General features: G+C 37.6%; 1 protein-coding gene across 32 annotated transcripts in view; it reads right to left on the bottom strand.

Moving 5' to 3' along the window:
• Positions 1-26,647, bottom strand: part of PAK3 (p21 (RAC1) activated kinase 3) — a 287,279-nt gene that overhangs the window by 15,477 nt on the left and 245,155 nt on the right. For all 32 annotated transcript variants that reach the window (XM_035289027.3, XM_035289030.3, XM_054251356.2 and 29 more), the window contains 5 exons: positions 18,863-18,911; positions 18,432-18,544; positions 16,532-16,649; positions 15,006-15,105; positions 14,315-14,511 (listed from right to left, as the gene is read on the bottom strand). In XM_035289027.3, coding sequence (XP_035144918.1) covers positions 14,315-14,511; positions 15,006-15,105; positions 16,532-16,649; positions 18,432-18,544; positions 18,863-18,911 — 577 coding nt within the window. The remainder of the gene's footprint in view (positions 1-14,314; positions 14,512-15,005; positions 15,106-16,531; positions 16,650-18,431; positions 18,545-18,862; positions 18,912-26,647) is intronic.

Genomic DNA, 26,647 nt, shown 5'->3' with positions numbered 1-26,647 from the left:
GAGGGAGAGAGAGGAGGAGAGATTCTAAGACTCTCCCCCAACACATACGTTTTTCTTTTATGAGACAGTCTCTCGCTCTGTCACCAGGCTGGAGTGAGGTGGCGCAATCTTGGCTCACTGCAGTCTCTTCCTCCTGGGTTTAAGCGATTATCCTGTCCCGTCCTCCTGAGTAGTGGGGATTACAGATGTGCACCACCACACCCAGATAATTTTTGTATTTTTAGTAGAGGTGGGGTTTCATCATATTGGCCAGGATGGTCTTGATCTCCTGACCTCATGATCTGCCTGCCTCAGCCTCCCAAATTGTTTGGATTACAGGCATGAGCCACCATGCCTAGCCCACATACTTTTTTCAATCAATCAGAAAATTTGTCCATTTTTCTCCATTTATTTATGCTTCCAAACAAGGATTCACTGGGATCAGAGGATCATTTTAGTTGATTGCAAACCACTGATTTGCAGGACATAGTAAAGATTCTTTAGGAAGTCCTGTATGATTTGGCCCCTGCCCACCTTTCTAGTTCCAGTTTTCATCTGTTCTCTTCTCACCCTAGGGCCCATCTCCCAACTCCTCTCCTGCCTCACCACAAACATACATATTGGCTGAAGCTCACATACTATACACACCAATTTGTTCATCATTCCCTGAATTGGAAAGGCTTTGTTTTTCATTGCTGCCTAAAATGCTATCCTCATTTCCGTTAAGTGCCTAGTAAAGTTGCTTTTCAAGCTTTGGTTAAAATGGCATCTCCTCTTTAAAGTCTTCTCCATCTCTCCCAGGTAGGTAAACATGGTGACCAACCACATTGATTTTCTGGAGACTATTCTGGGTTTTAGTACTGAAGGTTTTGTGTCCCTCAATCTCAAGCAAACCAGGATAGTTGGTCACCCTGCAGATGGAGTTAGCCATTTCCTTCTTTGAACTCCAACAGTTCTTGGTTTATGTGTCTATTTTTACATTGCATTATGTCTGAATACGTATTTGTTTACAGGTCTGTCCTCCTTCCTGAATTGTGAGTTCCTATCATGGAAGGTAGGAACTGTGTCATAAACAGCTATGAATTTTGTGACAACATGCTCAAAATAGGTGTTCAATAAATGTTTTGTTGCTGAATGAAATAGCCAAAATGTGTAAATTTAACTGAGCCGAGACTATAAAAGACTTATATACATAAGTATTAAAGCTCAGAACCTAAAAGTCATTTATGAAAATCTAAGAAGATATGCAGAAAATGAAAAATAACACCTTTTCTGAGCTGAACAGGACTGGCATGTGATAACTTCTGATGTCCCACTGTTCAGTGCGGGAGAAGGAAGAGAGCTGTATGAATTGTGTATATAAGGAGATGTCATCATCAAAGGGAGGGAAAACCAGAAAAAAGATGACCACAGCATGGCCAATGCAGAAAGATCCATAGAGAAAAGGAAGAAAAGAAGTGTCCTCTGGAATTCGAAACATAGTTCAGAACCTTATCTTCTCTGGCTGTTCTAGAACAGAGAAGGTAGTCTTGATTACTAGATCATTTAACAAAGTCTGTTTTCTTCCTGAGGTGAGGCAATACAGGCACCATAATCTATGGACCTTATTTATAATGTTAGAAATACAACCTTTGGCCAGAAAAATGGTGGCTTTCTTCCTTGTGATATACACATTACCTAGAAATTTCTGATGTTCTCGAATTCTTCATAATAACTCTAAATATCTTGGTAATAACACACAAACATCAAAGTTTTCACTGACACTGATGTGCAACTGAATTTACCTAAGTACTAAGAAAAAATTAGGTTACTAAGTTGAAGGAATAATCCAATTTACCTTATTAACAATTTCCTCAGTTAAAAAAGATCAAAGTAGTCATCATAGAAGTTACCATATTTCTCCAAAGAAGTCCCCACACAATCCATATGTGCTCAATAAATTGTCATTAAGGCAGTTTTGCAACAGGACTAACCACTTAACTACAAAGCTTTAGTTCGTGACTTCAGTTCATTATAACACTTTATAAAGTTTAAGTTAAAAGTTAGAAAACAAACCAGAGGACTTACATGGAAACGTGTTAGCAACCATGAGATGTCCCAGCACCAATATAAAGACTTTACAAAGAGGACAGGGTGTGGTACAAACATTTCTTTGTAGGCTGAATATTTGAGATGCAAAACACATTTCACCATGGAAATCATATTCAATATATGGTGAGAGAGCTCCATCCTGGCCCCAAAACTCTACTTAACATGCAATGCAACTGAACTATAAGCGTAAAGGGGCTATTCATTGATATCTCAATATCTGTATAAATATTATATCCATAGAAAGTATTAATAAATAACTTTTACTGAATGATTACTATTAGCTTGTGCAATTCACAAATAAACCTCTGAAGTTTATTATAGACTATTTATAATAAATTTTATTTTGATCTCCAATTGAGAAGAAACTGAGGCTTGTGGAGATAAGAAGAACTTGCCCAATGTCACACAACTAGTAATGGGAAAATCAGTATTTGAATCCAGGGAGTATGAGTCCAGAGTTAATGTTCTTCACCACTGCACAATACCACCTCTCACTGTTCCCAGTCTCTGGGATGGGAGTGCTACTAGAAAAGGCAAACAAGGGCTCTTCAAGAAGTGAAGCATACTGTGCATAAGCTACTGGTTTAATTGATCCACCTCTGCCTCTACAGAGGAAACGGACCCTCTTAAGGTCAGTCATCCTCTACCTGTTTGGAAGTGGGGAATAAAGGGCAGGTACCCACTTCGAGAGGTAGAGGAGTTTCATATAGTATTATATATTGCCCAGTGTCTGGTACACTCACACACACACACACACACACACACACACAGAGAGAGAGACACTCAATCATTCCTCGGTATCCATGCGGGATTGGTTCCAGGAACCCCTTTGGATACCAACATCTATGGATACTCAAGTTCCTCATATAAAACCTATGCACAGCCTCCCGTATACTTTAAATCATCCCTGGATTATGTATGATACCTAATACAATGCAAATACCATGTAAATACAGCCATGCATTGCTTAATGATGGGGAATACATTCTGAGAAATGCGTGATTAGGCAATTTCGTGGTTTTGTGAACATTATAGAGTGTACTTACACAAACCTAGATTGAATAGCCTAATACACACCTAGGCTCTATAAATCTGTACTGAATACTGTAGGTGACTAATGCAGTGTGTTTGTGTATCTGAACATAGAAAAAGCACAGTAAGAATATGGTATAAAAGATAAAAACGGTACACCTGAGTAGGGCACTCACTATGAATGGAGCTTGCAGGACTGGAAGTTGCTCAGGGTGAGCCTAGAATATTACTATACACTGCCATAGACTTTATAAACACTATAAACTTAGGCTAAATCTATTTAAAAATTTTCCCTCAATAATAAATTAAGCTTACTGAAAAAATTTATAAACTTATGTTTTTAAGTTTTTGACTCTTGCAACAGTTTAAAACACATTGTAGAGCTGTAGAAAAATATTTTCTTTTTAAATATCCTTATCCTATAAACATTTTCTATCTTAAAAATGTTTTCCTTTTATCATTTTAAACTTTTTTGTTAAAAACTAAAAAACAGGCTGGGCGTGGTGGCTCATGCCTGTAACCCCAGCACTTTGGGAGGCCGAGGTGGGCAGATCACCTGAGGTCACGCGTTCAAGACCAGCCTGGGTAACATGGCGAAACCTCATCTCTACTACAAATACAAAAATTAGCTGGGTGTGGTGGCAGGTGCCTGCAATCTCAGCTACAATACCTTCTTTGCAAATACTTCCTGAAGGACCTGCCTGAGGCGCTCCTTCAGGAGTAGGTTTGTTTATACCATCATCACTACAAAGGCGTGAGTAATGCGTTGAATTAGGACATTATGCCATCATTAGGTGATAGAAATTTTTCAGCTCCATTATAATCTTATGGGACCACCACTGTATATTCAGTCCATCACTGACCAAACATTGTTATGTACCACGTGACTGTAGTTGTCATACTGTGTTGTTTAGAGAAAAAAAATCTGTCCGTGTTTAGTACATATGAAACCATCATTTTCAAAAATACTTTTGATTTGTGGTTGGTTGAATCCATGGGTGTCAAATATATACATATATACATATATACATACATATGTATATACATATACACACAGACACACACATATATATATATCTATGTTGAAGGTTTATATACAGTTGGTTGGTGCCTGCAACTGACTCCTGCTCTGATTCTTTTGTCATTTTAGAATTTACAACTAACTTTAAGTGTTTTATGAGAGACATTAGGCAACAAGTGACTTAACACCTTATGACTTAGTTTACTCATGACCTGGGATTTCAGAGGTTAAAAGCCAGAGCATATTGCTGCCTCTGGTGTGTTTATGAATATCATGAAAGAGTCTGCCATTTCTTTCTAAGAAGAGAGTAAGTGGAGCCAAATAGACAAAAAGCAATCAACACATTATAATGAACATTATATTCCATACTTGGGCTTGCTCAACCTAACACTTCAGTGTGATAGCTGAATGAGCAATCTAGTCTAATTTAGCTTCCTACTTGTCTTGCATAGAAGTTCTCATTGGTCACCAAATTGTGGAGGACATTTGTAATTGTTGTTTTGTTGTTTAATCCTTAAAAGGCCATTTAAAATGAATCTATTATAGATATATCCCCTTATAGGGTGATAGTAAAAGGTATTTAGGTAGGGTTGACTCTTTGGGTGTTAGCCTAGCCCAATGTGCTCCTTTCAAGCACAGAGGTCTGACCAATGTCATAAAATAAATTATTGATGACTCCGACAATACATGTGCTCATTCTCAGAACTAAAAATGCTTACTAAGAATTGCAAAGGGGGCTGCTTGTGTTTATGAAGCAACCCTGGGCACACAAAGCAGTACCCAAGGTTTGGAATTATAGGGCATTTGGAAGTAGGAATGTGGGTAGGTACAAAGCTAGGGAAGGAGGGAAAGCAAAATGGTGCAAAAGGTAGAGGAAAAAAGCTGTGAGAAGCAGAGGAAGAAAAAAAAAAAACCTTAGGGCACAAACAGGGGCCAAAGGACAATGGGAGGAAAAGATCTCTGGTGGAATAAGGACAAAGAGAAATGAAGATAGATAATGGCTAGAAAATCTGGGAGACCAAGGGGATCTGGATCCTAGGTCCCATTCTGCTCCATTTCTCCCAGTCCTTTTCCCATAAAACTTCTCAAAATATTGTGTATACATGTAGATCAACTTCCTCACCTCCCAGTTTCTCTCTGACACACAACTAATTTCTAGTCCTAAGCTACTATTTAACATTATACATTTGTTCATGTTTTATTTCAGAATATTAGTGCAGGAAGGAACTAGCACTCTGATTCTTTCAGGCTTTTCCAAATTACCATAGTAGGAGTAAAACAGGCTGACTGTGATATGATCTGTGAAACGTGCATTACTATACATATAAACTGATTTCAACTTCTATTTTTAAATGCAGTTAATCAGCTGAACAGGTCCATACATAATAATATACAATTCTTTTAATCATACTCCAGAGTGAGGAACCTTGTGTCCCTATAATAGCTTTATTACTGCAGTGTTCTTCACTGGCTTCTTCCCAATATTATTATCAGAAGGAGGTTACCAAATCTCATATACAGTATGTTTCACATCAGGATCAAGTGTCTTTGCTTGATGGGAAAAGTAGATTTTTCAATTCTGTGGGATACAGATTTAGTCCAGTGATGACGAGATAAATGTCTCCGAGCTGCTTTCTGAAGACCACTCCTCTGAAAGAGGAGACTCATAGAGACAACACACACTCAAACTATGGCCCTTTCAGACTCACGAGTCTTTAGTTTTATTTAAGTAAATCTCATGTGACAGTCCAAGGTAGAAAAGGAGTTAAAAAAGGAACTATTGTGGTGGAACCAAGAGCACTACCCAGGTGACCTCCCTCTTGGCTCCTTCAATATCCCCAAGGAACTCTATGGTATTTGAGGGCATTGTGTAGCCTACTGGTAAACAATAATCTAGTGAAATTCCACTCCACATCAGCAAGAAGAAACCTGTACAAGGTCGTGAAGTTCCTGACTGACAGACATGGGAATACAATTCACTCTTCGACCCTCATAATGTAAACAATTGGTAGAGACACTAGAGAGTTCCTTGTCTAGATCTCTCACAGTCATTGGCCTCTCCTAGATTAGAAAAAAAGTGCTGATGAACTTTGCCATCTGAGCAAGAGGGTAATTCTTTACAAAAAAAACAAAGCAAAGGAAAGAAGAAAAGAAATATACAGCAAAAGAAAAGAAAGAAAAAAGCTACAACAGAAAGGTCAGTTTGATTATTAGGATAATGTTAGAACTCTGACCCTCCCAGCTACAAAGCTTGCAGTGTCTTAATTGATTTAACGTTCTCTGCAGAATGTCTTATCTAAGACACCTCAGTATACTGTTGTATCAGAATGCAAAAGGTTTTCTACAATGATGTTGGAACCTGGTTGGAAAAGGTATCAATCAAAATGTCAATAAAGGTCAAAAATTAGCTTAATTATTAAGAAAACTCCAACTTTCTTGGTAAAGTAATTCTCATTGGCAAAAACACAGATTTCAAAAGCAATAGGATAAAACATGTGCATGGCATTTCAGTGGGCAAATGCCTATCATCACACTCTGTGATTTATCTCTTTAGAATTCACTTTGATCGGGAAGAACTTAGCTATTTAGTTTTCAGTATGGTACCTATCAGGGCAATCAGAATATCCATCCTTGGTTTACTCCCAAGCCATGCTATAAGGATTCTGAGAAATGATAAGATAATAGTAGCATAATCTTTTATTCTCTCATTTTCTCTTGGTGGATTTTAGTTTGCTATGGAATCAGTTTCTCCTTTGGCTGTTTTCTGGATCATAATTAACCAGTTTGAGATGTCTACTTCTGAATTACATTCTAAATGAGACTTGCAGCTTTCCTATGGCTAAATCCCATTTTCCTTTGCTGAATTCCTGACAACCAATGACTCTTAAGAGCTGTTTATTTTTTGACAGGCAATATTTTTTTCAGATTAAAAAGGAACCCTGTTATTCTTCTGTAATTATTTTAGTTGTAGTGAACCCAACATCCCCCTCCTTTTAAGCATAGGTTTGCCTTCGAACCAGAAGTGTCAACAAACTATCAATAAACCTTGCTGTTCCATTGCGGCTCGTGGAAAAAGAAGGGAATATTCCCAGCTCTTCCTGAAATACATTCAAAACAATATTGACTGAGTGCTAGCAAAGTATGCTTGCTTCTCTGGCACTCAGGAAGTTTATGTCTGACTTTAATTCCAAATGAGCACGTGCCATCAAACCCAGACATTCCAATCCACAGCAAAGTCCCAGTGCTTGGAGGGATCTAGAAACAGTTTAGCCTTTACTTGCTTGTCAGTTACTAAAGATTCTCTTATTCTGCTTACCTCTCTTCTCTAGCCATACAAGCCAACTATAATTTCCCTGTTCCTACAATAAGAAATAAGAACAACCAACATTTCTGTAGTGCCTTACGGGCAGGAAAGGGGAAGTGGGAAGCCTACTAGTGTAGATAAGAAGTCTAAATTTAAATTCCTGTCCTTCTCCGTTGCCATATAGGTAATGCATTCCTCATCATGAGTAGTCAGACTGATGGTTTTATTACACACCAGTATATGCTAGGTACTCAGTCAGCAGCTAGCCCATTTTAATAATGAACTCCATTTTCAGAAGAAGCAAAATTGCAAACGAAAATAGCATATCATGGAGGCATATGCTGAACTACTGTCATTTCTTTTTGGATAGTGCTACTGAATTGGTAAATCAGAGAACAACATAAAGCACATCAGGATTTCAATTAGGCTTTGGTGGTATTACTCATAAATTTTTAGACAAAATGGATAAATGTGAGTAGAATGAGAATGTTATTTTTTGGTTCAGTGACCATGTTCAAAGAGGGCTGATGAAGAATTGTTGTCCAGGCTGGACAGTGTTCTATAAAGTACTTGACACATTGACATTTGACCTTTTCCTGATTGCCATTTTCCCCTGAGGATGGAGCCCTAGAATCACTGGTTCTTAAAGCTCCACAGATGACTCCAATGTGCAACCAAAAATATTCCCTGGTATAGGATCTGTGGCTCACATACTATACTACATATTGTTTTTAACAGTAATACCAAATATTATTTTCCAGTGATCCAATTTTTGATACTGCTTCACAGATGTTTAAAGTAAAGGGTAGAAAGAGAACACTTAAAGTTTAACTTGGATAGAGATTTGGAAAATTATCATAAAATATGTTTCAAAGGGTCTAGTAGGGACTTCAAGTGGACGTCATTGAGACATTTCACAAATAACAAATTCCATCAAAACCTGTTGATAAGAATAGCCCCATTACATGTACAAGAAAAGTTAATAATGGGGCACACTCTGGGTGCTGAGGAAACAGATCAAAGTTTTGTTTTACAAAAATGATTGTGTCTCTTTACTTAGAATAAGGTTTTTATAATAACAGTTTTTTGAAGTCTTCAGTTAACAAAAAAGTTAAGGATATCAGCAGAACAGTAACATTTGATTTGTATATCCACAGGGAGAGTTAGATTTTTAACCCCAGTCACTTTGGCAAAGAGAAGGAACAAGGTACTTGATTATTGGAGGCTGAACTAAAACTGTCTATAGGCCACAGAACAACATGTCCAAGGCCAATTATGTTGAGTACAAAGACTTCAGGCAGTGGGAGACAGTAAGAAGCTTTTGTTCTCTTCTCTCTGGAAGGGTACCAACCTCATAACATCAGTACAGTTAATGACTCTCTGACCTTTAAAAGGCATTTTATGAACAAATTAGGTCAATTAGTACAGAAAAATTTACATTAAAGAATCTCAACCACTTTCTAACTAGGGGGAAATATATTAATTCCTTGCATCAACAGTATGTTAATAAGCAATATTCACAAAGGGTCTGCTCAGCTGGAACTGATACAACAAAGACACAGAAAAACCCACAGTGAAACATAAATGACCTTGAAATGTACAGTCCCAGATTTCACCTCGAACTTCTTCTGTTCAGTGTTACCTGTCCGTGGTAATTGTACTGAACCGTGCAAAACCCTCCACTCCTTGAGTAAATGGGGGATGCCACTCTCATGAAGGATAAGTTCTTGGAAGAGTGCTGAATCCAACCTTCCTTCATAAGTGGGTAAAAAAAACACTCTAAACATCCTTTCTCTGTTTTCCTCTTACTACTTTACTATTCATATGTAAATTTTCATATATATACATATTTCCTACAATGAACTGGGCACTGTGCTAGGTGATTTGCTACATTATTCATTTAGTTTTCATGCTAACTCTGTAAGACCGATATGATCCTCATTGTACATAGAGGAAGCAGGCTTAGAAAGGTTTTTAGTAACTTGCAGAAGGTCACAGAGCTTGCAGGTTGGAGAACCAGGACACACCCAGATCTGCCTGACTACAGGATCAAAATTTTTCACATCAACATGCTACCCTGTACTCTACCACTCTGTTTTTCTTCCACTTATTTCACTTACTTCCTTATATCTCTTTCCACCTCAAAGTACAAAATAGTGGCTGGGTTGTAGTGTTGGACGGATCTTAAAGAGAGGACTAATCTGCACTCTTTTATACTTCTCCTAAAGCTCTGGGTTATTTTCTATTTCCCCACATATGGCCTGGGCATCAGGATCCCAGAAAACGCTGCTCCCTATAGACTCATGTTAGATCTTTTTTCTCTCCAATCTCCCCATGGCCTCAGCAACTACATTTACAAAATTCCAAATAAAGGCATATAACCTGAGACATTGTGTTTCCTTCAAAAGAACATTAGGAAAGCATATTTGAAATTGAAACCAAAAAAGTACTCCTGGTACCTAGAAAAGACAGGATCAGAATAGGGCTAGCTCAATATGGGCTTGTTGATTGATTAATTGAAGGTTGATCACACACGGAGAGTAATGAGCAAAGTTAGAGTAAATCCTTATCAGTGGAATTCAACAGGGTGGTCTTTCTGACAGTTCTTTTTGTTGTAGACTTAATGGAGGCTTCCTGAACCTTGTGGTTTGTTAATCTGCAAGTACTTGTTTAGACATAAGGTACAAGCTGTTAATTATGAGTTCTAATCCCAGGCTAGAAGATGCCTATAAAGATTAAAAGTTGTTTCCTTTTTTCTAACAATTAGCAGCCTAGCTAAGGAGAGATCAATTGTAATTGGGGAACTGAAGAAGGTAATAAATCCATTACCGAGACCAGTTGTTTTACAGAGCCAATTGTTTAATCCTTAAAATTTGCAGGTTGTAAATTACTCATTAGAAGGCAGAAAGCAAAATAGCCATAATCCGTTTAGTGCCTCCAAACTCCAAAGGCTTAGGAGAGGAAATCCATGGAAACAAGAGGTCGGATGTGCTCTTTCACTACAATTTCTTAATGGGCAAAGGTGGTTAAATAATAAGGAAAAGCCCATGTAATTATCCTGATGTGCTGGACCATAGGTCAGGGGTGGACTTGATTAAATCCATGGAGGGCTAACCCACAAATGGTGGGAAAATGCCCCTTCTTTTCCACTCAGCCCTGAAGGCAGCTAATCAATGTGCACATCTCATTTCCAGATTGTTTCATGAGAACAGAGCAATAGCCTATAGCATTCATTAGGGCATTCCCTCATATCTGTTGTTTTTTAATTAGCACAGGTAATAAGACAAGAGGCCAAGTACCAGAGAGGACTTAAGAGAAAGCCAGGAGGAAGCTGTCCTCCTCTCCGTACATACAGAATGCAGCTCCCAACTACAAAATGTTCAACTACACAGTTAGTTTATAGGTCTCTTTACATACATAGAAAGCCACATACATTTGGTTTGAATATGAATTTTACAAGCTTTATGTGAAAACACTTAATCATTTACTAAGAACAATCGTTTTTTTTTTGCATACCAAGGGTACAACTCAATTTTAGACTCCTAGTGGTAATGATGCACGCAATATACAAGATGCCTATGATACTAGCACTGTGCATACATTTTGAGAGTAGAACTTGAATCCCTGCATATTTTCTTTTTTCAACGATGTGATGCCTGTTATATATACAAAACACAGCTTCTATTAATAGTTCACTGTCGGGCTACATACGGCAAAATAGCTATGGCTCACTTCTGCACTGAGCAAGCATTTCTTTCATACCTCTTTCCTTTTCTCCAAATGATCAACAGCGCACCTCTGAAATAAGATGGTAGGGTTAGGTTGTGAAATGGAGTTTTTCTCTTTGCAGGGATAACAAGACCACATGAAGATCCAATCTCTGATTTTGCGGCAGCAAAGTGAGTTACCAAACACAAACTGTTTCCATTCGTTTTCTACTTGACAATCTAATTATGTTTGTGATTTCACCAGGCTGGCAGTATGTCTAGCTCTGTGTTCCATTCAATACCCACCAAGCTGTTGTTAATCAATAAACCATTACTAATAAGGAAAATCCAATTTAAAAATTACAGCTGTTCTGGAAATGCATTTATTTGTTTTGTTAAAGTAATTATAAAGCAAGTGTTTTTTAGATTGATCATTTAACCATGTCATGTAATAAAAATACTTTCTCCCCACATCTCACTTTAAAAAAAAGCTACATGTATTTTACATTAGAAAGCTATACCAAGGAATCTTAAATACCCTAGTCATTAAAAATACTATCAAAGATGTTAGAAAAATGTTGGAAGTCCTAACCATAGAAATCAGGCAAGAGAAATAAATAAACAACATACAAACAGGAGGAGAAGAAATCAAACTCTCTCTCTCCCCAGATGATATGATTCTATACCTAAAAAACCCCATAGTCTCTGCCAGAAGGCTCCTAAATCTAACAAATGACTTTGGCAAAGTTTTAGGATACAAAATCAATGCTAAAAAACTTAGTAGCATTTCTATACACCAGCAACATCCAACTAAAAACTTAATCAATAACACAATCCCATTCACAACCCTGAAAGATAAAATACCTAGGAGTACAGCTAACCAGGAAGGTGAAAGATCTCTACAACGAGAATTACAAAACACTGATGAAAGAAATCAGAGATGACAAAAACAAATGGAAAAACACTCCATGCTCTTGGATAGGAAGAATCAATATTTTTAAAATGGCCATGCTGCCCAAAGCAATTTACAGATTCAATACCATTCATATCAAAATACCAATGACATTTTTCACAGAATTAGAAAAAAACTATTCTAAAACTCGTGGGGAACCAAAAACACCCCAATAGCCAAAGCAATTCCAAGCAAAAATAACAAAGATGGAGGCATCAAACTACCCAACTTCAAACTATACTACAAGCCAAAGTAACTAAAACAGCACGGTGCTGGTACAAAAATAGACACATAGACGAATAGGACAGGCAAGAGAACCCAGAAACAAAGCCGCACACCCACACCCATCTGATTTTTGACCAAGTTGACAATAATAGACAAAGGGGAAAGGACTACCTAGTCAATAAATGGTGTTGGAATAACTGATTAGCCATATGCAGAAGATTGAAACTGGATCCTTTCTTTTTATCACATGCAAAAATCAACTCAAAATGGAATAAATACTTAATGTAAAACCTAAAGCTATAAAAAACCCTAGAAGAAAACCTAGGAAATACCGTTCTAGACATGGGCCCTGGCAAAAATTTCATGATGAAGACTCCAAAAGCAATTGCAACAAAAACAAAAATTGACACATGGAACCTCCTTTAACTGAAGAGCTTCTGTACAGCAAACGAAACAATCAACAGTGTAAACACATAACCTACAGAATGGGAGAAAATATTTGCAAACTATGCATCTGACAAAAATATTTGCAAACTAAAATATCCAGCCTCTATAAGTAATTTAATTAACAAGCAAAAATCAAACAACCCCATTAAAAAATTGGCAAAGGACATGAACAGACACTTCTCAAAAAAAGACATACATGTGCCCAACAAGCATATGAAAAAAGGCTCCATATCACTAATCATTAGAGCAATGCAAGTCAAAACCACAATGAATACCATCTTACACCAGTCAGAATGATAATTATTAAAAAGTCAAAAAGTGGCGAGGTGTGGTGGCTCATGCCTGTAATCCCAGCAGTTTGGGAGGCCAAGGTGGGTGGATCACTTGAGGCCAGAAGTTTGAGACCAGCCTGGCCAACACAGTGAAGTCCCATCTTTACCAAAATACAAAAAATTAGCCATGCATGGTAGTGCGCACCTGTAATCCCAACTACTTGAGAGGTTGAGGCACAAATTGCTTGAACCTAGGGGGTGGAGGTGGTAGTGAGCCAAGATCATGATCATGCCATTGCACTCCAGCCTGGGCAACACAGCAAGAATCTGTCTCAAAAAAAAAATGTCAAAAATAACAGATACTGGTGAGGTCGAGGAGAAAAGGGAATGTTTATACACTGCTGGAGGGAATGTAAATTAGTTCAGCCATTGTGAAAAGCAGTTTGGAGATTTCTCAAAGAACTTAGAACTATTACTCAGCTCAGCAATCCCATTACTGGTATATACCCAGAGGAATATAAATTGTCCTACAATAAAGACATATACACATGTATGTTCATCATAGCATTATTCACAGTAGCAAAGACATGTACATAATTTAGATGTCCATCAACAATGGATTGGATAATGCACATGTGGGATATATACACCATGGAATAGCCATGAAAAAGAATGAAGTCATGTCCTTTGCAGCAACACGGATGCAGCTGGAGACCATTATTAGAAGCAAATTAATGTGGAAACAGAAAACTAAATGTTGCATATTCAGTCATTAAGTGGGAGCTAAACATTGAGTACACATGGACTCAAAGAAGGGAACAATTGACACTGGGGCCTACTTGAGAGTGGAGGGTGGGAGGAGTCTGAGGATCTAAAAACTACCTATTGGTTACTACACTCATTACCTGGGAGATGAAATAATCTGTACACCAAACCCCCACAGCATGCGATTTACCCATGTAATAAACCTGCACATGTAACCCCTGAACCTAAAATAAAAATTGGAAAGAAAAAAGAATTAACTGAAGAGAAGAAAAAAAATGGGTAGTTGACACTATTTCTCCTAAAAAAAATTAAAAAAAGGAAAGGAAAAGGAAAACTGTTGAGACATTGTAAGATAAACATTATAAAGCTTACAATAAATTTGAAAATTATAACTTGGTGCTTCTCTGTTACTTGTCTCAGAAAAGAGCCCATTCTGGTCACTTTTGGTGGAAGCCAGAAATGATATTTGGCCTTTCCCCTTTCCTGGGAATAAAGTACCTGACTTCTCTTCTGACTTACCCTGAGTGGATTTTCATTAAGGTAAGGGGGTTCACCTTCCACCATTTCAATTGCCATAATTCCCAGAGACCAGATATCAACTTTCGGACCATAAGCTTTTCGAGTCACCACCTCAGGTGCCATCCAGTACGGGGTTCCCACCATAGTGCTTCGTTTACTTTGCTCAGGAGTGATCTGGGCACAGAACCCAAAGTCAGCTACAGAGAAGAAAAGCCAGTTAAAATAAGTCCAAATTGTTTTCCTTTTACAATACATGACTTCCAGATATGGCTGTACCTTCCTTTGTTACACACTGAGCTTCCACAGTTCATATTCTTTTGTTAACTATCTCTCAGCTGGTTCTGATTTTAAGAAGGTCTGAAAGAACTGACTGATGTGATGTCATTTTTACCAGACTTCAATCTCATTCCCTCTTCATCACTGTTTTCTCAAACTTACAGAATTTTTCAGTTTCCTAATTAGGTATTTGTCATTCATTCATTTTAGAAGTCACTAGAAATTCTGAAATATTAAATCCAAAAAGCGTGGTCACAATATTCAGGAATACAGTGTTAGAAAAATTATTTACTGCAAACTGGGCTGTAACTGCTTTCATATAAATCACTTTCAGTGACCATTAACTTCTTGAGATATACAATAGAAGAATAGAAATTCCCTGATACTCTAGCACCATCTGAACCAAAATACCTACTCAATTTAACAGAGCCATCCATCCCGAGAAGAATATTGTCACTCTTTATATCTCTATGGATCACCTGGTTTGAGTGCAAGAAATCCAAAGCTTGCAGGCACTATTAAATCAGAAAAAAAAAGTTCTAATTATATCACAAATAATTTTTTAATACTAAGTTTTATTTCTAGATAAGTTTTGGGTAGGGGTATAACTTATATTGTCAAATGAAATCGATTACTGAATGCTTTAACAACACCACTTTGTAGTCACATTACCATTTACATCAATTATGCCACTTAGCATTATACATGCATTATAATGGCTGCCATGTCTGACTAGGACATGAAGAGTGATAATGTGATAAAGAGCAACAATTGTGAATACAGCCAAACTAACCAATTAATATACTTTGGCCTGGTTATCTGGAGGATTCAGCTTTGTCTTATATAACTATGGTAAGCTTCATTGTATACGGTATGATTTGATTCAGAAGTTCTGGAGTGAAACCCAGGAATCTGCACTTAAAACAAGTACCCCAAACTATTTCTAATGGGTAGCCAGGTTTGGGCACCACTCCTAGGCTATGAAGTAACTATAGGCACTTGTTTGGAAATGGCTTTGCAGTGTAAAACTGGAAGATGGAAACCACAGGCTCAGGATAGGAAGTTCAATTTATTGCACGAATAGAAAGCATGTATGTTTGGTGGATATGTGGGGTGGGGGAAATGATAACGAGAGGAGAGCAAGTAAGGAGGAAGTTAAAGTGAATTGTATGTATGTGTATATATGTCAAAGATTAGCTGATCTCACTTAGTTTTGTTTCCCTATCATTGGTTTTCAAGTTTCAGTGAGTCAGAGTTCCTACTTTTGTTGATAGTAAACCTCACTACAATAAATGGGGTAGATTACAATGCCTAAGATGAGACTCCATTGAAGAGAGTGTGTTTTAATATTCAACAAAATAAATATAATAACACATCTTTAATTTACTTTGAAACCCCTCAGGGGTATGACACTTACTGGAAAAGAGACAGATCCTCAGGCCCACTGGAGGCTATAAGGGATGTGTAGACTGTACTGTGAAAGCAACTGCTTTCTGGGCTGAGGGCGGACTTTGTTTAAACTGCCTTCTTAAAAATGATGGAAATATAATGTATTTTGCATGGCTCATATTACACATGCAGAATAAAATAAGTATCATGTAAACACTTCCCCAAATTAGAAAGAAGTGCTAAGCCAATATCACTGTTTCCCGTGTTCACAGAAACTACAGCATGTGGGTTTAGATATGACACTTTGCAAATGGCATCATGGAGCTACAAATATCCAAAAAAAAAGCAGCTAAAATAAACAAGGGGCTCAGGAGGGTGATGCTGGGAAGTGCTATTAGGAACAGAATTTAAATTGAAGTTGGCCTCTCCAATTGTTTTCAGTGGAAAAATTCTACTATTGTTACTTTGATGATATAAACCTTCTGAACAATCAGAAATGAAGAACTGCCAATTTTGGCATTCTAATCAGCCAGAAATGCTCTATTTGCTTACCTCTCTGCAGACAGCTGCTATCTGTCCTTCATCCATACAGGTCTCCGTGACCACATCAGTCAGAGAGCCACCAGCCAAGTATTCCATGACTACCCATAGTTCATCACCCACTAAGTAGCTATAACAAGAAAAGAAAAGACTTTGCCTTACGACACTAGGAAACTGGGGACTCTAATATTCCCAGGCCTCAGTTCTAACAGAAGTTAACTGTAAGTTGTGTCATGCCCGTTCCGTTTGGGAAGGTACTGAGGGACATGCCCCAATCAAATACGGAGCCAAGGGTCATCAGAGCCCTATAATTCAGGCAAAGAGAGCATGAGGTTATTCAAATCACCTGACATCATCTGAAGGCACTTTAGCAGTATAATCAGGTCTCTGAAACCCTGCTTAGCAAGAAAGATGATTTATAGGAAATGGAATGACCCCAATGTTCCCACCCTGCCCTAAGACCCATATCAATGTGAAGCAAGATTTTCTATCCAGTGGTGTTCAAACTTTGGTGTCCATAAAATTCACCTGGGAAGCCTGTTAAAAATAAAAATTCACAGTCCTCATCTTATTATTTAACCTAATGTAGATGACGGGGGAGGGGTGCAGCAAACCACCATGGCATGTGTATACCTATGTAACAATCCTGCACGATCTGCACATGTACCTCTGAACCTAAAGTATAGTAAAAAGAAAATTAAAAAAAAAAGAATTCTGCATTTTTTACAAGTGCAAATGCATTTTTTTGTGCAAAATTACAAACACAGAATGACTTTAGTTTACTCTGCTGCAGATGGTTTCTAAATTACACTTTATGAGACACTGATCAAGACTGTAAAATTTGTATCTGGGTGTAGTGGCTCATACCTGTAATCCCAACACTTTGGGAGGCCAAGGAGGGTGGATCACCTGAGGCCAGGAGTTTGATACCAGCCTGGTCAACATGGTGAAACCCTGTCTCTACTAAAAATACAAAAAATTAGCCGGGCATGGTGGTGCAATCCTGTAATCCCAGCTACTTGGGAGACTAAGGCAGGAGAATTGTTTGAACCCAGGAGGCAGAAGTTGCAGTGAGCTGAGATCTTGCCACTGCACCCCAGCCTGGGCAACAGCAAGACTTCATTTAAAAATAAAAATTAAAATAAAAGACTGAAAATTTACCCTTCTTTTTTCCTCCCAGTTTTTCCCTCTTCCATATCATTGGTCTACCTGGCCCAAAATGCAGTAAACAGTATCTTAAGCTTATTGAAGTTGAAGACCTAGATTTCGTTTCTTTGTATCCCCTCCAGAGAACACAGCACAGTGGTACTAAACAAACTCTTTTTGAAATTGAATGAGACAGATGTTAACTACAAGTGAAGAGTTAGTGTTGTCCTTAACTGTTAGTGTGTACCTATTTATAACACACTGTTAATACCAGTGATGAAAGAGACATTAATTACCTGGTTTAGGAAAAAGGTTTGAGATTAAAGTCTGAATTCCCTAGACCTCACTGTCAGTTAATCACAAAGCATCCATTAAAGCCACTGTGGAGGGCCATTGTAATCAGCCTTCTTCACTTAGACTCCCAGAAACTGTACTGGCTCCAAACACTTGATATAATGTTTAAAACACCACTGCTCCTTCCTATATGCAATAGTCTATTTTCTGCCAAATGGAGCTATGATTCTCAACATGAAATTCCACAAACTTCCTATGTTTGCAACCAAGATCATAAAACGTTTCTTCAAGTGTCTGATATGTGGACAGCTAAATGAGAACAAGTTTAGCGATAGATCTAATACTCTACAGTACTGTAGCATTTGAGAAATATTTGCAGAATGACTGTTAAATGAACGAATCCCAAATAATTTTCCAAAAAAAAATGACATACCACAAAGAATACAAGTACACAATGAGACAAAACACTTACCTATCTAAATAATTAACAATATTAGGGTTCTTATTTTCCCTCATGACCAGAATTTCATTAATAATTAATTCCTTTTTGGGTTGCTGTTGAAGATTCATCTGCTTTATGGCCACCTGGATGGCAATTAAAATACAAGAATAAATTACAGCCATTACAATAAACATGAATATTCATTTTGGGGGGATATAAAGTGAAACATACACATTCTTTATCTACTAAGCTCTTTCTCTGTGCCACAAACTCATACCCCCCTTTTTTCTGTCAATCATGGGTAAACCACTCACTTCAGAGGCTCTGGGCACCAATGAAGTAAACTCCTATCTCAACCCAGTGCTACCCATTTTTTTTTTAGGCAAAGTTACCATCGAAGAAGAAACCTGATAAATATGAACAAAAGAAAATAAAAATCAGGATTGAATGTTAGCACTTACCTCTTGTCCTGTTGCAATGTCTAGTGCTGTATAAACAGTACCTGATGCCCTGTGAAGGTGAATATTATCAAATGAATAAGCAATCAAGCTGTTACCAATATACTTTATTTTACTTGAAATAAAGTGTAATTATTTTCAGGGGAGGAAAATTAGCAAACTCAAAATATGAAGTAAAGAAAGGAACACCTTTTAAAAAATTATTATTGTGATAAAAAATAACACTTGACAGGAGATCTACCCTCTTAACAAATTTTTAAGTGTATAATATTGGAACAATCTTTTGATACAGTGGATGCACCTGAAACAATCACAATGCATCCCTTGTAGTGGGCTAAGAACTCCAGTCAGACTTTCTGGCACCAGTCTGAGTGCCATGCACAATGCAGCAATAAATTGAACAAAATGGCCTTGCTTCTTTTAGGAAACTCCTGGAATCCCCTGAATATTTCTTGAATCTTGTAATAGCCAACATTGCAGGCCTCTGATTAAACTGAAGAATAGTTTAGGAAAGAATATATCATCTTTTGCTTAGGCAAGTATAAATTAACCTTTACTGTTAATATAGAAATAGAATGGCTCTTTTCATATATTTCCAATTTTTAAGATTATCTTCATCTAAAGAATCAGTGTCTCTAAGTGCTGTACTGTACCATAACTACACAAAGCAATAGCAACATGACTTTACTATTAAGCCCTTGTTTTCTTATTTTTACTAAATTTCTCAACAACTTCTACTATGAAGTGTCACTCCAACTCAATATTCTTTTAAAATCTATCATTTCTGGGTCTGGTGCAATAGCTTACTCCTGTAACCCCAAAACTTTGTGAGGCTGAGGCGGGAGGGTTGCTTGAGCTCAGGAGTCTGAGACCAGACTGGGCACCATAGTGAGATTCAGTCTCTATGAAAAATATAAAAAGTAGCCAGGTATGCTGGCACATGCCTGTAGTCTCTGCTACTCAGGAGGCTGAGATAGGAGGATCACTTGAGCCCAGGAGGTCGAGGTTGCAGTGAGCTGTGATTGTACCACTGCACTCCAGCAGTGGTATCTGGGTATCAGACCATGTCTCAAAAAAAATTAATAATCTGTTATTCCTTACATCTTAGCAGTACTCTTGCTTCCATTCTAACTTCAGTTATGGAGTTCCCTTGCTTTGCAAATAGAAATTGTAAGCTGAATCCACAGTAACTTTCTATGAATCACAAATGTGTTCTAAACCACCTCCCACCATCATCCTCAAGAAAAAGAAAATAGTCACTTTTGCTTTTAGTGAATAAAAGAGTTAGAATAGAGATCAATCCTGTGGTTGACTATGCATTGTAATGCTCCAGCATCGGTATGTAAACTTTCTGATAATTATTTCTCTCTTGCTCTCTGTTTCACCCTTGCTGTTTTGTTTTCTGAGTCCAGGAATTATTTTCTTATGTCAGGTACTTCCTTGTAATTCTTTTCCCTTCTCTTTGGATTAGCCCAAATATTTCTCACAGGTCCAGGAAGTATATGTTACCTGGCTCTCAGGGGGTAAACTCGGTGTGTAGTATAAGGCATATCTGAGTATTAGTGGAGATCTGAGTTCTAATATTTGCCCTAACATCATCAAGCTATGTCACATTGGGCTAGCCACCTCCTTTCACTAAATTTCGGTCCCTTCACATGGAAAACAGGTATCACAATAACAGTAGACATGTACTGAGCATGTTGTATATGTTAGACATCATACTAAGAACTTCAGATAATTTATCTTATGCAATCCTTACCATATTTTTATAAGGCAGATATGCCTTACATAACATGGGAATATATGATTATTCCCATGTTATATATGATGAACTGAGGCTCAGAGAGGTTGAGTTACCTGCCCAAGTTTACACAGTTAACAACCCAAGTCTGTCTGACTCTCTTAGGAAATGAGCTACTTTATTTCTAACATTCTTTAATTCAATACTGCCCTCCTCACTCTGCTTGGGTTTCTAAATATCGATTGGAACTAGGCTGAAAAATCACACTTAATCAATAGGTGCCACCTAAAACAGGATTTGGTAATTCTAGAAATTTCTTAGGCTTGAGGCTTATATCAAAAAAATCATTTCCTCACTTCTGTAAGTTTGAGATTCTGGGCTCAGAGCGCATAGTTAGTACCTAGTAAATATTTGTGGAATGAACAAATTAATAAAAATCATTTAAAGCAAACATGCAATGGCAAATGACCTTTCCTTTCTGTGAAGAAAACATTTCTTCTACTTAAATCTACATAAAGCACTTTGCTCTTGGAATAAGCAGACATTCCTGACTTCAGAGCCCAGTATGTGATTTGCCCTTCTGAACTTATTTGAGTTCAAATAGATCACCTCGACTTGGTGTATATTTCAGCTGCTATTAGTCCCGAAAAACTACCTAAATCTAATTGTAAAATATGATTTTAAAATGCCTTTTGACATACAGACAGCTAGCAAATACATGAAAAGTGCTCCACATCAATAATCGTCACAGAAATGCAAATCAAAACCACAAAGAGACACCATCTCTCACCAGTCAGAATGGCAATTATTAAAGAGTCAAAAAACAACAGATATTGGCAAGGCTGCTGAGAAAAGAGAACACTTACACACTGCTGGAGGGAATGGAAATTAGGTCGGCCACTGTAGAAACCAGTTTGGAGAGTTCTCAAAGAACTTAAAATGGAACTACCATTTTGACCCAGCAATCCTATTACTGGGTATGTATCCAAAAGAAAATAAATCACTTTATCAAAAAGACACATGCACTTGCATGTTCATTGCAGCACTATTCACAATAGCAAAGACATGGAATCAACTACGAGCCAACCAATGGTAGATTGGATAAAGAAAAATGTGATACACGTACATCATGGAATATTATGCAACCATAAAAAGCATGAAATCATGTCCTTAGCAGTAATATGGATGGAGCTGGAGGCCATTATTCTAAGTGAACTAAAGCAGGAATAGAAAACCAAATACCACATGTTCTCATTTAAGTGGGAGCTAAAATTGGGTATTTGTGGACATAAAGATGGCAACAATAGACATTGGGGAGAGGGATAGAGGAGGGTAAGGGTTGAAAAACTAACTACTAGGTACTATGCTCACTCCTGGGTGATGGACTCATTCGTACCCCAAACTTCAGCACTATGCAATATACCCAGGTAACATACCTGCACATGTACTCCCTAAATCTAAAATAAAATTTAAATAAATAAAGTGACTGTTTAGTTTATTCCCATGTGCACAATTTCTTTAGATACAAAAGAGTAAGACTATCTGCAAAATGAGATAATAATACCTATTTCACAGGGCAGTGGAGAATTGCATGGCACAATCTATGTAATCATTTATCCCTGTGTCAGATTAGAGTTGATGCCTATGTGTTAACCGCTATTATCATCATTTGTTGTTGATGCTGTTGTTATTGGTTTCCTGGTAGGGGATAACTGATACACTAAACGATTAGTTGGCCCCTCCCAACCTCCCAGCCAAAGCATCTTCGCTAATGTCTGCCCCTATTTCCAGAAAGGACGGAAGCTGAGGTAAACTATTGGAATACTTTTTAGAGGTTCCACATCCTTTCCCCCTAGGGAAGTGGTTTTACCCTTTTCTTTGAAAGTTGGAATACCTTTATCAAATGGAACTGAATGAAAAAACCCTCAACATATTAAAGAAATAAATTGGGAGTTGCCCCAGTTAAAGCTAGGGAAGGAGACCCAAAATGCCTGACCACATGGCCTTTCTGTTATTCAACAGCCCTGTCCCCCTCACCCCCAACCCCATTTCCACTGTCCTAAGGGCTAAAATTGTGATTGACTTGGAATACAAGGGGGGTTTATGTTTAACACTCACAGAGGTTTACCTTTCAGATTCTTGCATTTTTGGTCCTCCAGCACCCTCAACATTTCATTGTATTAAAATTGCTAGAGTTCTAGCCCTGAAATCTCAATATCCTGGGATTTATGGCACACAGGGGTAAAAATTGCTACAAATTCCTAATCCACAGAGGTTTAAAGATCCTGAAACTCTAGAGCACCAGCTGCCTACTAAAAATGAGCCTTTCTCCTCCCCTGCCCTCTGCCTTTACTGCATATATCAATTGTGTAATGTGTATACATATAAATTTCCCTACCCTGTAACCTGGTTCTCTTCTCATAAAATGGTAATATCCTCTCCTACCCCACTTACCAATCCCCTCAAACCAAACATGTTGTTAGGTGGTTGGAACTCCCTGTTCTGACCAATATTGGTTTGGGCAACTTCTAGCCTTTGCACAATCTTCAACTCAAATGCATAAATTCAGGTACTAACCTGCAAATTAAAATTGAGTACCTTATCCCCAGCTATATCTTAGCAACCTCAACGTTTTTCTGCACCCCAGTTCTGATGCTTTTCTACAGTCTAATAATTTAAAATTTAACAGATATAAATATGATTCTCTTCTTCAAGAGATCTCAACTTCCTTCAAGAGTCATCTATTAAAGCTCTCTCATTGTCACTGCTGGGTTCAAAACAGTAGTTCTCACTCATATTCACTCAAAACTCCCCAGGTTCAAGTCCTACTAGTTCCTAGTTGTCAAACTCTGGTTAAGGAATTTAATTTCTTTGTGATTTAGGATTAAAGGAAGATTAACTGTATATAGTTCTGGACTATAGTGATTTCCTAATAAATATTAGCAATAATGATAATTATTATTTGGTTATTTCCTAATATATTCATTAAGTTCTCAAATCCTAGTGTGTGAATCACAAGGAAGCTCTGTAAGTATCTGGGAATTTTCAAAACATTTGATGTTTCAAAATTTCTAACAAAAAAATTGACAATTACCTGAGAACAGCTAATTCAAGTATCACATATACTTCTTTTTAGCTAGAATTATATCAATTTGTAATTATGTTAAATATCAAATGATGATTAAAAGCTTCAATTAGCAGTTATGTGTTTTTTGCTTAATAAATTATAATAAACTATTAATAAATACAGTTCAACAATCAAAATTATAAACCTGAAGTTTACAAAGACAAATAATTGAAGGAAACTTGGTGAAGTTGGGAAGCACTCTTCTTATAATAATTGAAGAACAGTAGTGTATACTCCCAAAGAAACAATCTTCATGCCAACAGTGTTGCAAAAAGATGAGTTTTGCAATGGCATGGGGTATATCGAAATATCTCCATGCATGTATATACAAAATTAAACTTTAATTCACTTTAAATTTTAAAAATTAGTGTCTTTTTTGGTTCCATAAGAAATTTAAAGTAGTTGTTTTCCTAATTCTGTGAAGAAAGCCAATGGTAGCTTGATGAGGTTAGCATTGAATCTATAAATTACTTTGGGCAATGTGGCCATTTTCACGATATTGATTCTTCCTATCCATGAGCATGGAATGTTTTTCCTTTGTTTTTGTCCTCTCTTATTTCCTTGAGCAGTGGTTTGTAGTTCTCCTTGAAGAGGTCCTTCATATCCCTTGTAAGCTGTACTTCTAGGTATTTTATTCTCTTTGTAGCAATTGTGAATGGAAGTTCACTCACAATTTGGCTCTGTGTATAAGAATGCTTGTGATTTTTGGACATTCATTTTGTATCCCGAGACTTTGCTAAAGCTGCTTATCACCTTAAGGAGATTTTGGACTGAGATGGTGGGGTTTTCTAAATACACAATCATCTCATCTGCAAACAGAGACATTTGACTTTCTCTCTTCCTCTTTGAATACCCTTTATTCTTTCTCTTGCCTGATTGCCCTGGCCAGAACTTCCAATACTATGTTGAATAGGAGTGGTGAGAGAGGGCATGCTTGTCTTGCACCAGTTTTCAAAGGGAATGTTTCCACCTTTTGCCCATTTAGTATATTGGCTCTGGGTGTGTCATAAATACTTTTATTGTTTCAAAATACATTCTATCAATACCTAGTTTATTGAGAGTTTTTAGCATCGGGGGTGTTGAATTTAATCAAAGGCCTTTTCTCCATCTATTGAGATAATCATGTGATTTTTGTCATCTGTTCTGATTATGTGATGGATTACATTTATTGATTTGCATATGTTGAACCAGCTTTGCATCCAAGGGATGTAGCCATCTTGATCATGGTGGATAAGCTTTTTAATGTGCTGCTGGATTTGGTTTGCTGGCATTTTACTGGGGATTTTTGCATCGATGTCCATCAGTGATATTGGCCTGAAATCTTCTTTAGCCAAGACAATCCTAAGCCAAAAGAATAAAGCTGGAGGCATCACATTACCTGACTTCAAACAGTACTACAAGGCTACAGTAACCAAAACAGCATGGTACTGGTACTAAAACAGATGTATAGAGCAAAAATATATAGATATATAGAACAGAGGCCTCAGAAATAATGCAAAACATCTACAACCATCTGATCTTTGACAAACCTGACAAAAACAAGCAATGGGGAAAGGATTCCCTGTTTAATAAATGGTGTTGCAGAAAACTGAAACTGGATCCCTTCCTTACACCTTATACAAAAATTAACTCAAGATGGATTAAAGACTTAAACATAAGACCTAAAACCATAAAAACTCTAGAAGAAAACTTAGGCAATACCATTCAGGACATAGGCATGGGCAAAACACCAAACGTCATGACTAAAACACCAAAAGCAATGCCAACAAAAGCCAAAATTAATAAATGGGTTCTAATTAAACTAAAGAGCTTCTTCACAACAAAAGAAACTATCATCAGAGTGAAAAGGCAACCTTCAGAATGGGAGAAAAATTTTACGCTCTATCCATCTGACAAAGGGCTAATATCCAGAATCTATGGGGAACTTAAACAAATTTACAAGAAAAAAACAAAAAATCCCAAAGACAAGTAGGTCATTAAAGAAATGTAAATAAAAATGGCAATGAGATGCTATCTCATGCCAGTTAGAATGGCAATCATTAAAAGTCAGGAAATGGCTGGGCGCAGTGGTTCATACCTGTGATCCCAGCACTTTGGGAAGCTGAGGCAGGCAGATCATGAGGTCAGGAGTTTGAGAGTACCCTGGCCAACATGGCGAAACCCTGTTTCTACCAAAGATACAAAAAATTAGCCAGGCGTGATGGTGTGCACCTGTAATCCCAGCTACTCGGGTGCTTGAGGCAGGAGAATTGCTTGAACCCGGGAGGCAGAGGTTGCAGTGAGCCAAGATTACACCATTGTTTTCCAGCCTGGGTGACAGGGTGAGACTCAATCTCAAGAAAAAAAAAAGGTCAGGAAACAACAGATGCTGGAGGGAATGTGGAGAAATAGGAACACTTTTGCATTTTTGGTGGGAGTGTAAATTAGTTCAATCATTGTGGAAGACACTGTGGTGATTCCTCAAGGATCTAGATCCAGAAATACCATTTGACCCAGCAATCCCATTACTAGGTATGTACCCAAAGGATTATAAATCATTCTACTATAAAAACACATGCACATGTGTGTTTTTTGCAGCACTATTCACAATAGCAATGACTTGGATTCAACCCAAATGCCTATCAATGATAGACTAGATAAAGGAAATGTGGCATATATACACCATGGAATACTATGCAGCCATGGAAAAGGATAAGTTCATGTCCTTTGCAGGGACATGGATGAAGCTGGAAACTGTCATTCTCAGCAAACTAACACAGGAACAGAAAACCAAACATTGTATGTTCTCACTTATAAGTGGGGTTTGAACAATGAGAACACATGGACACAGGGAAGGGAACATCACACACTGGGGCCTGTCAGCAGGTGCAGGGCTAGTGGAGGGATAGCATTAGGAGAAATACCTAATGTAGATGATGAG

The sequence above is a fragment of the Callithrix jacchus genome, chromosome X (genome assembly GCF_049354715.1).
Source record: "Callithrix jacchus isolate 240 chromosome X, calJac240_pri, whole genome shotgun sequence".
Taxonomy (NCBI): domain Eukaryota; kingdom Metazoa; phylum Chordata; class Mammalia; order Primates; family Cebidae; genus Callithrix; species Callithrix jacchus.
The sequence above is the reverse complement of the archived record's forward strand: the minus strand, read 5'-3'. Positions and strand labels throughout refer to the sequence as shown.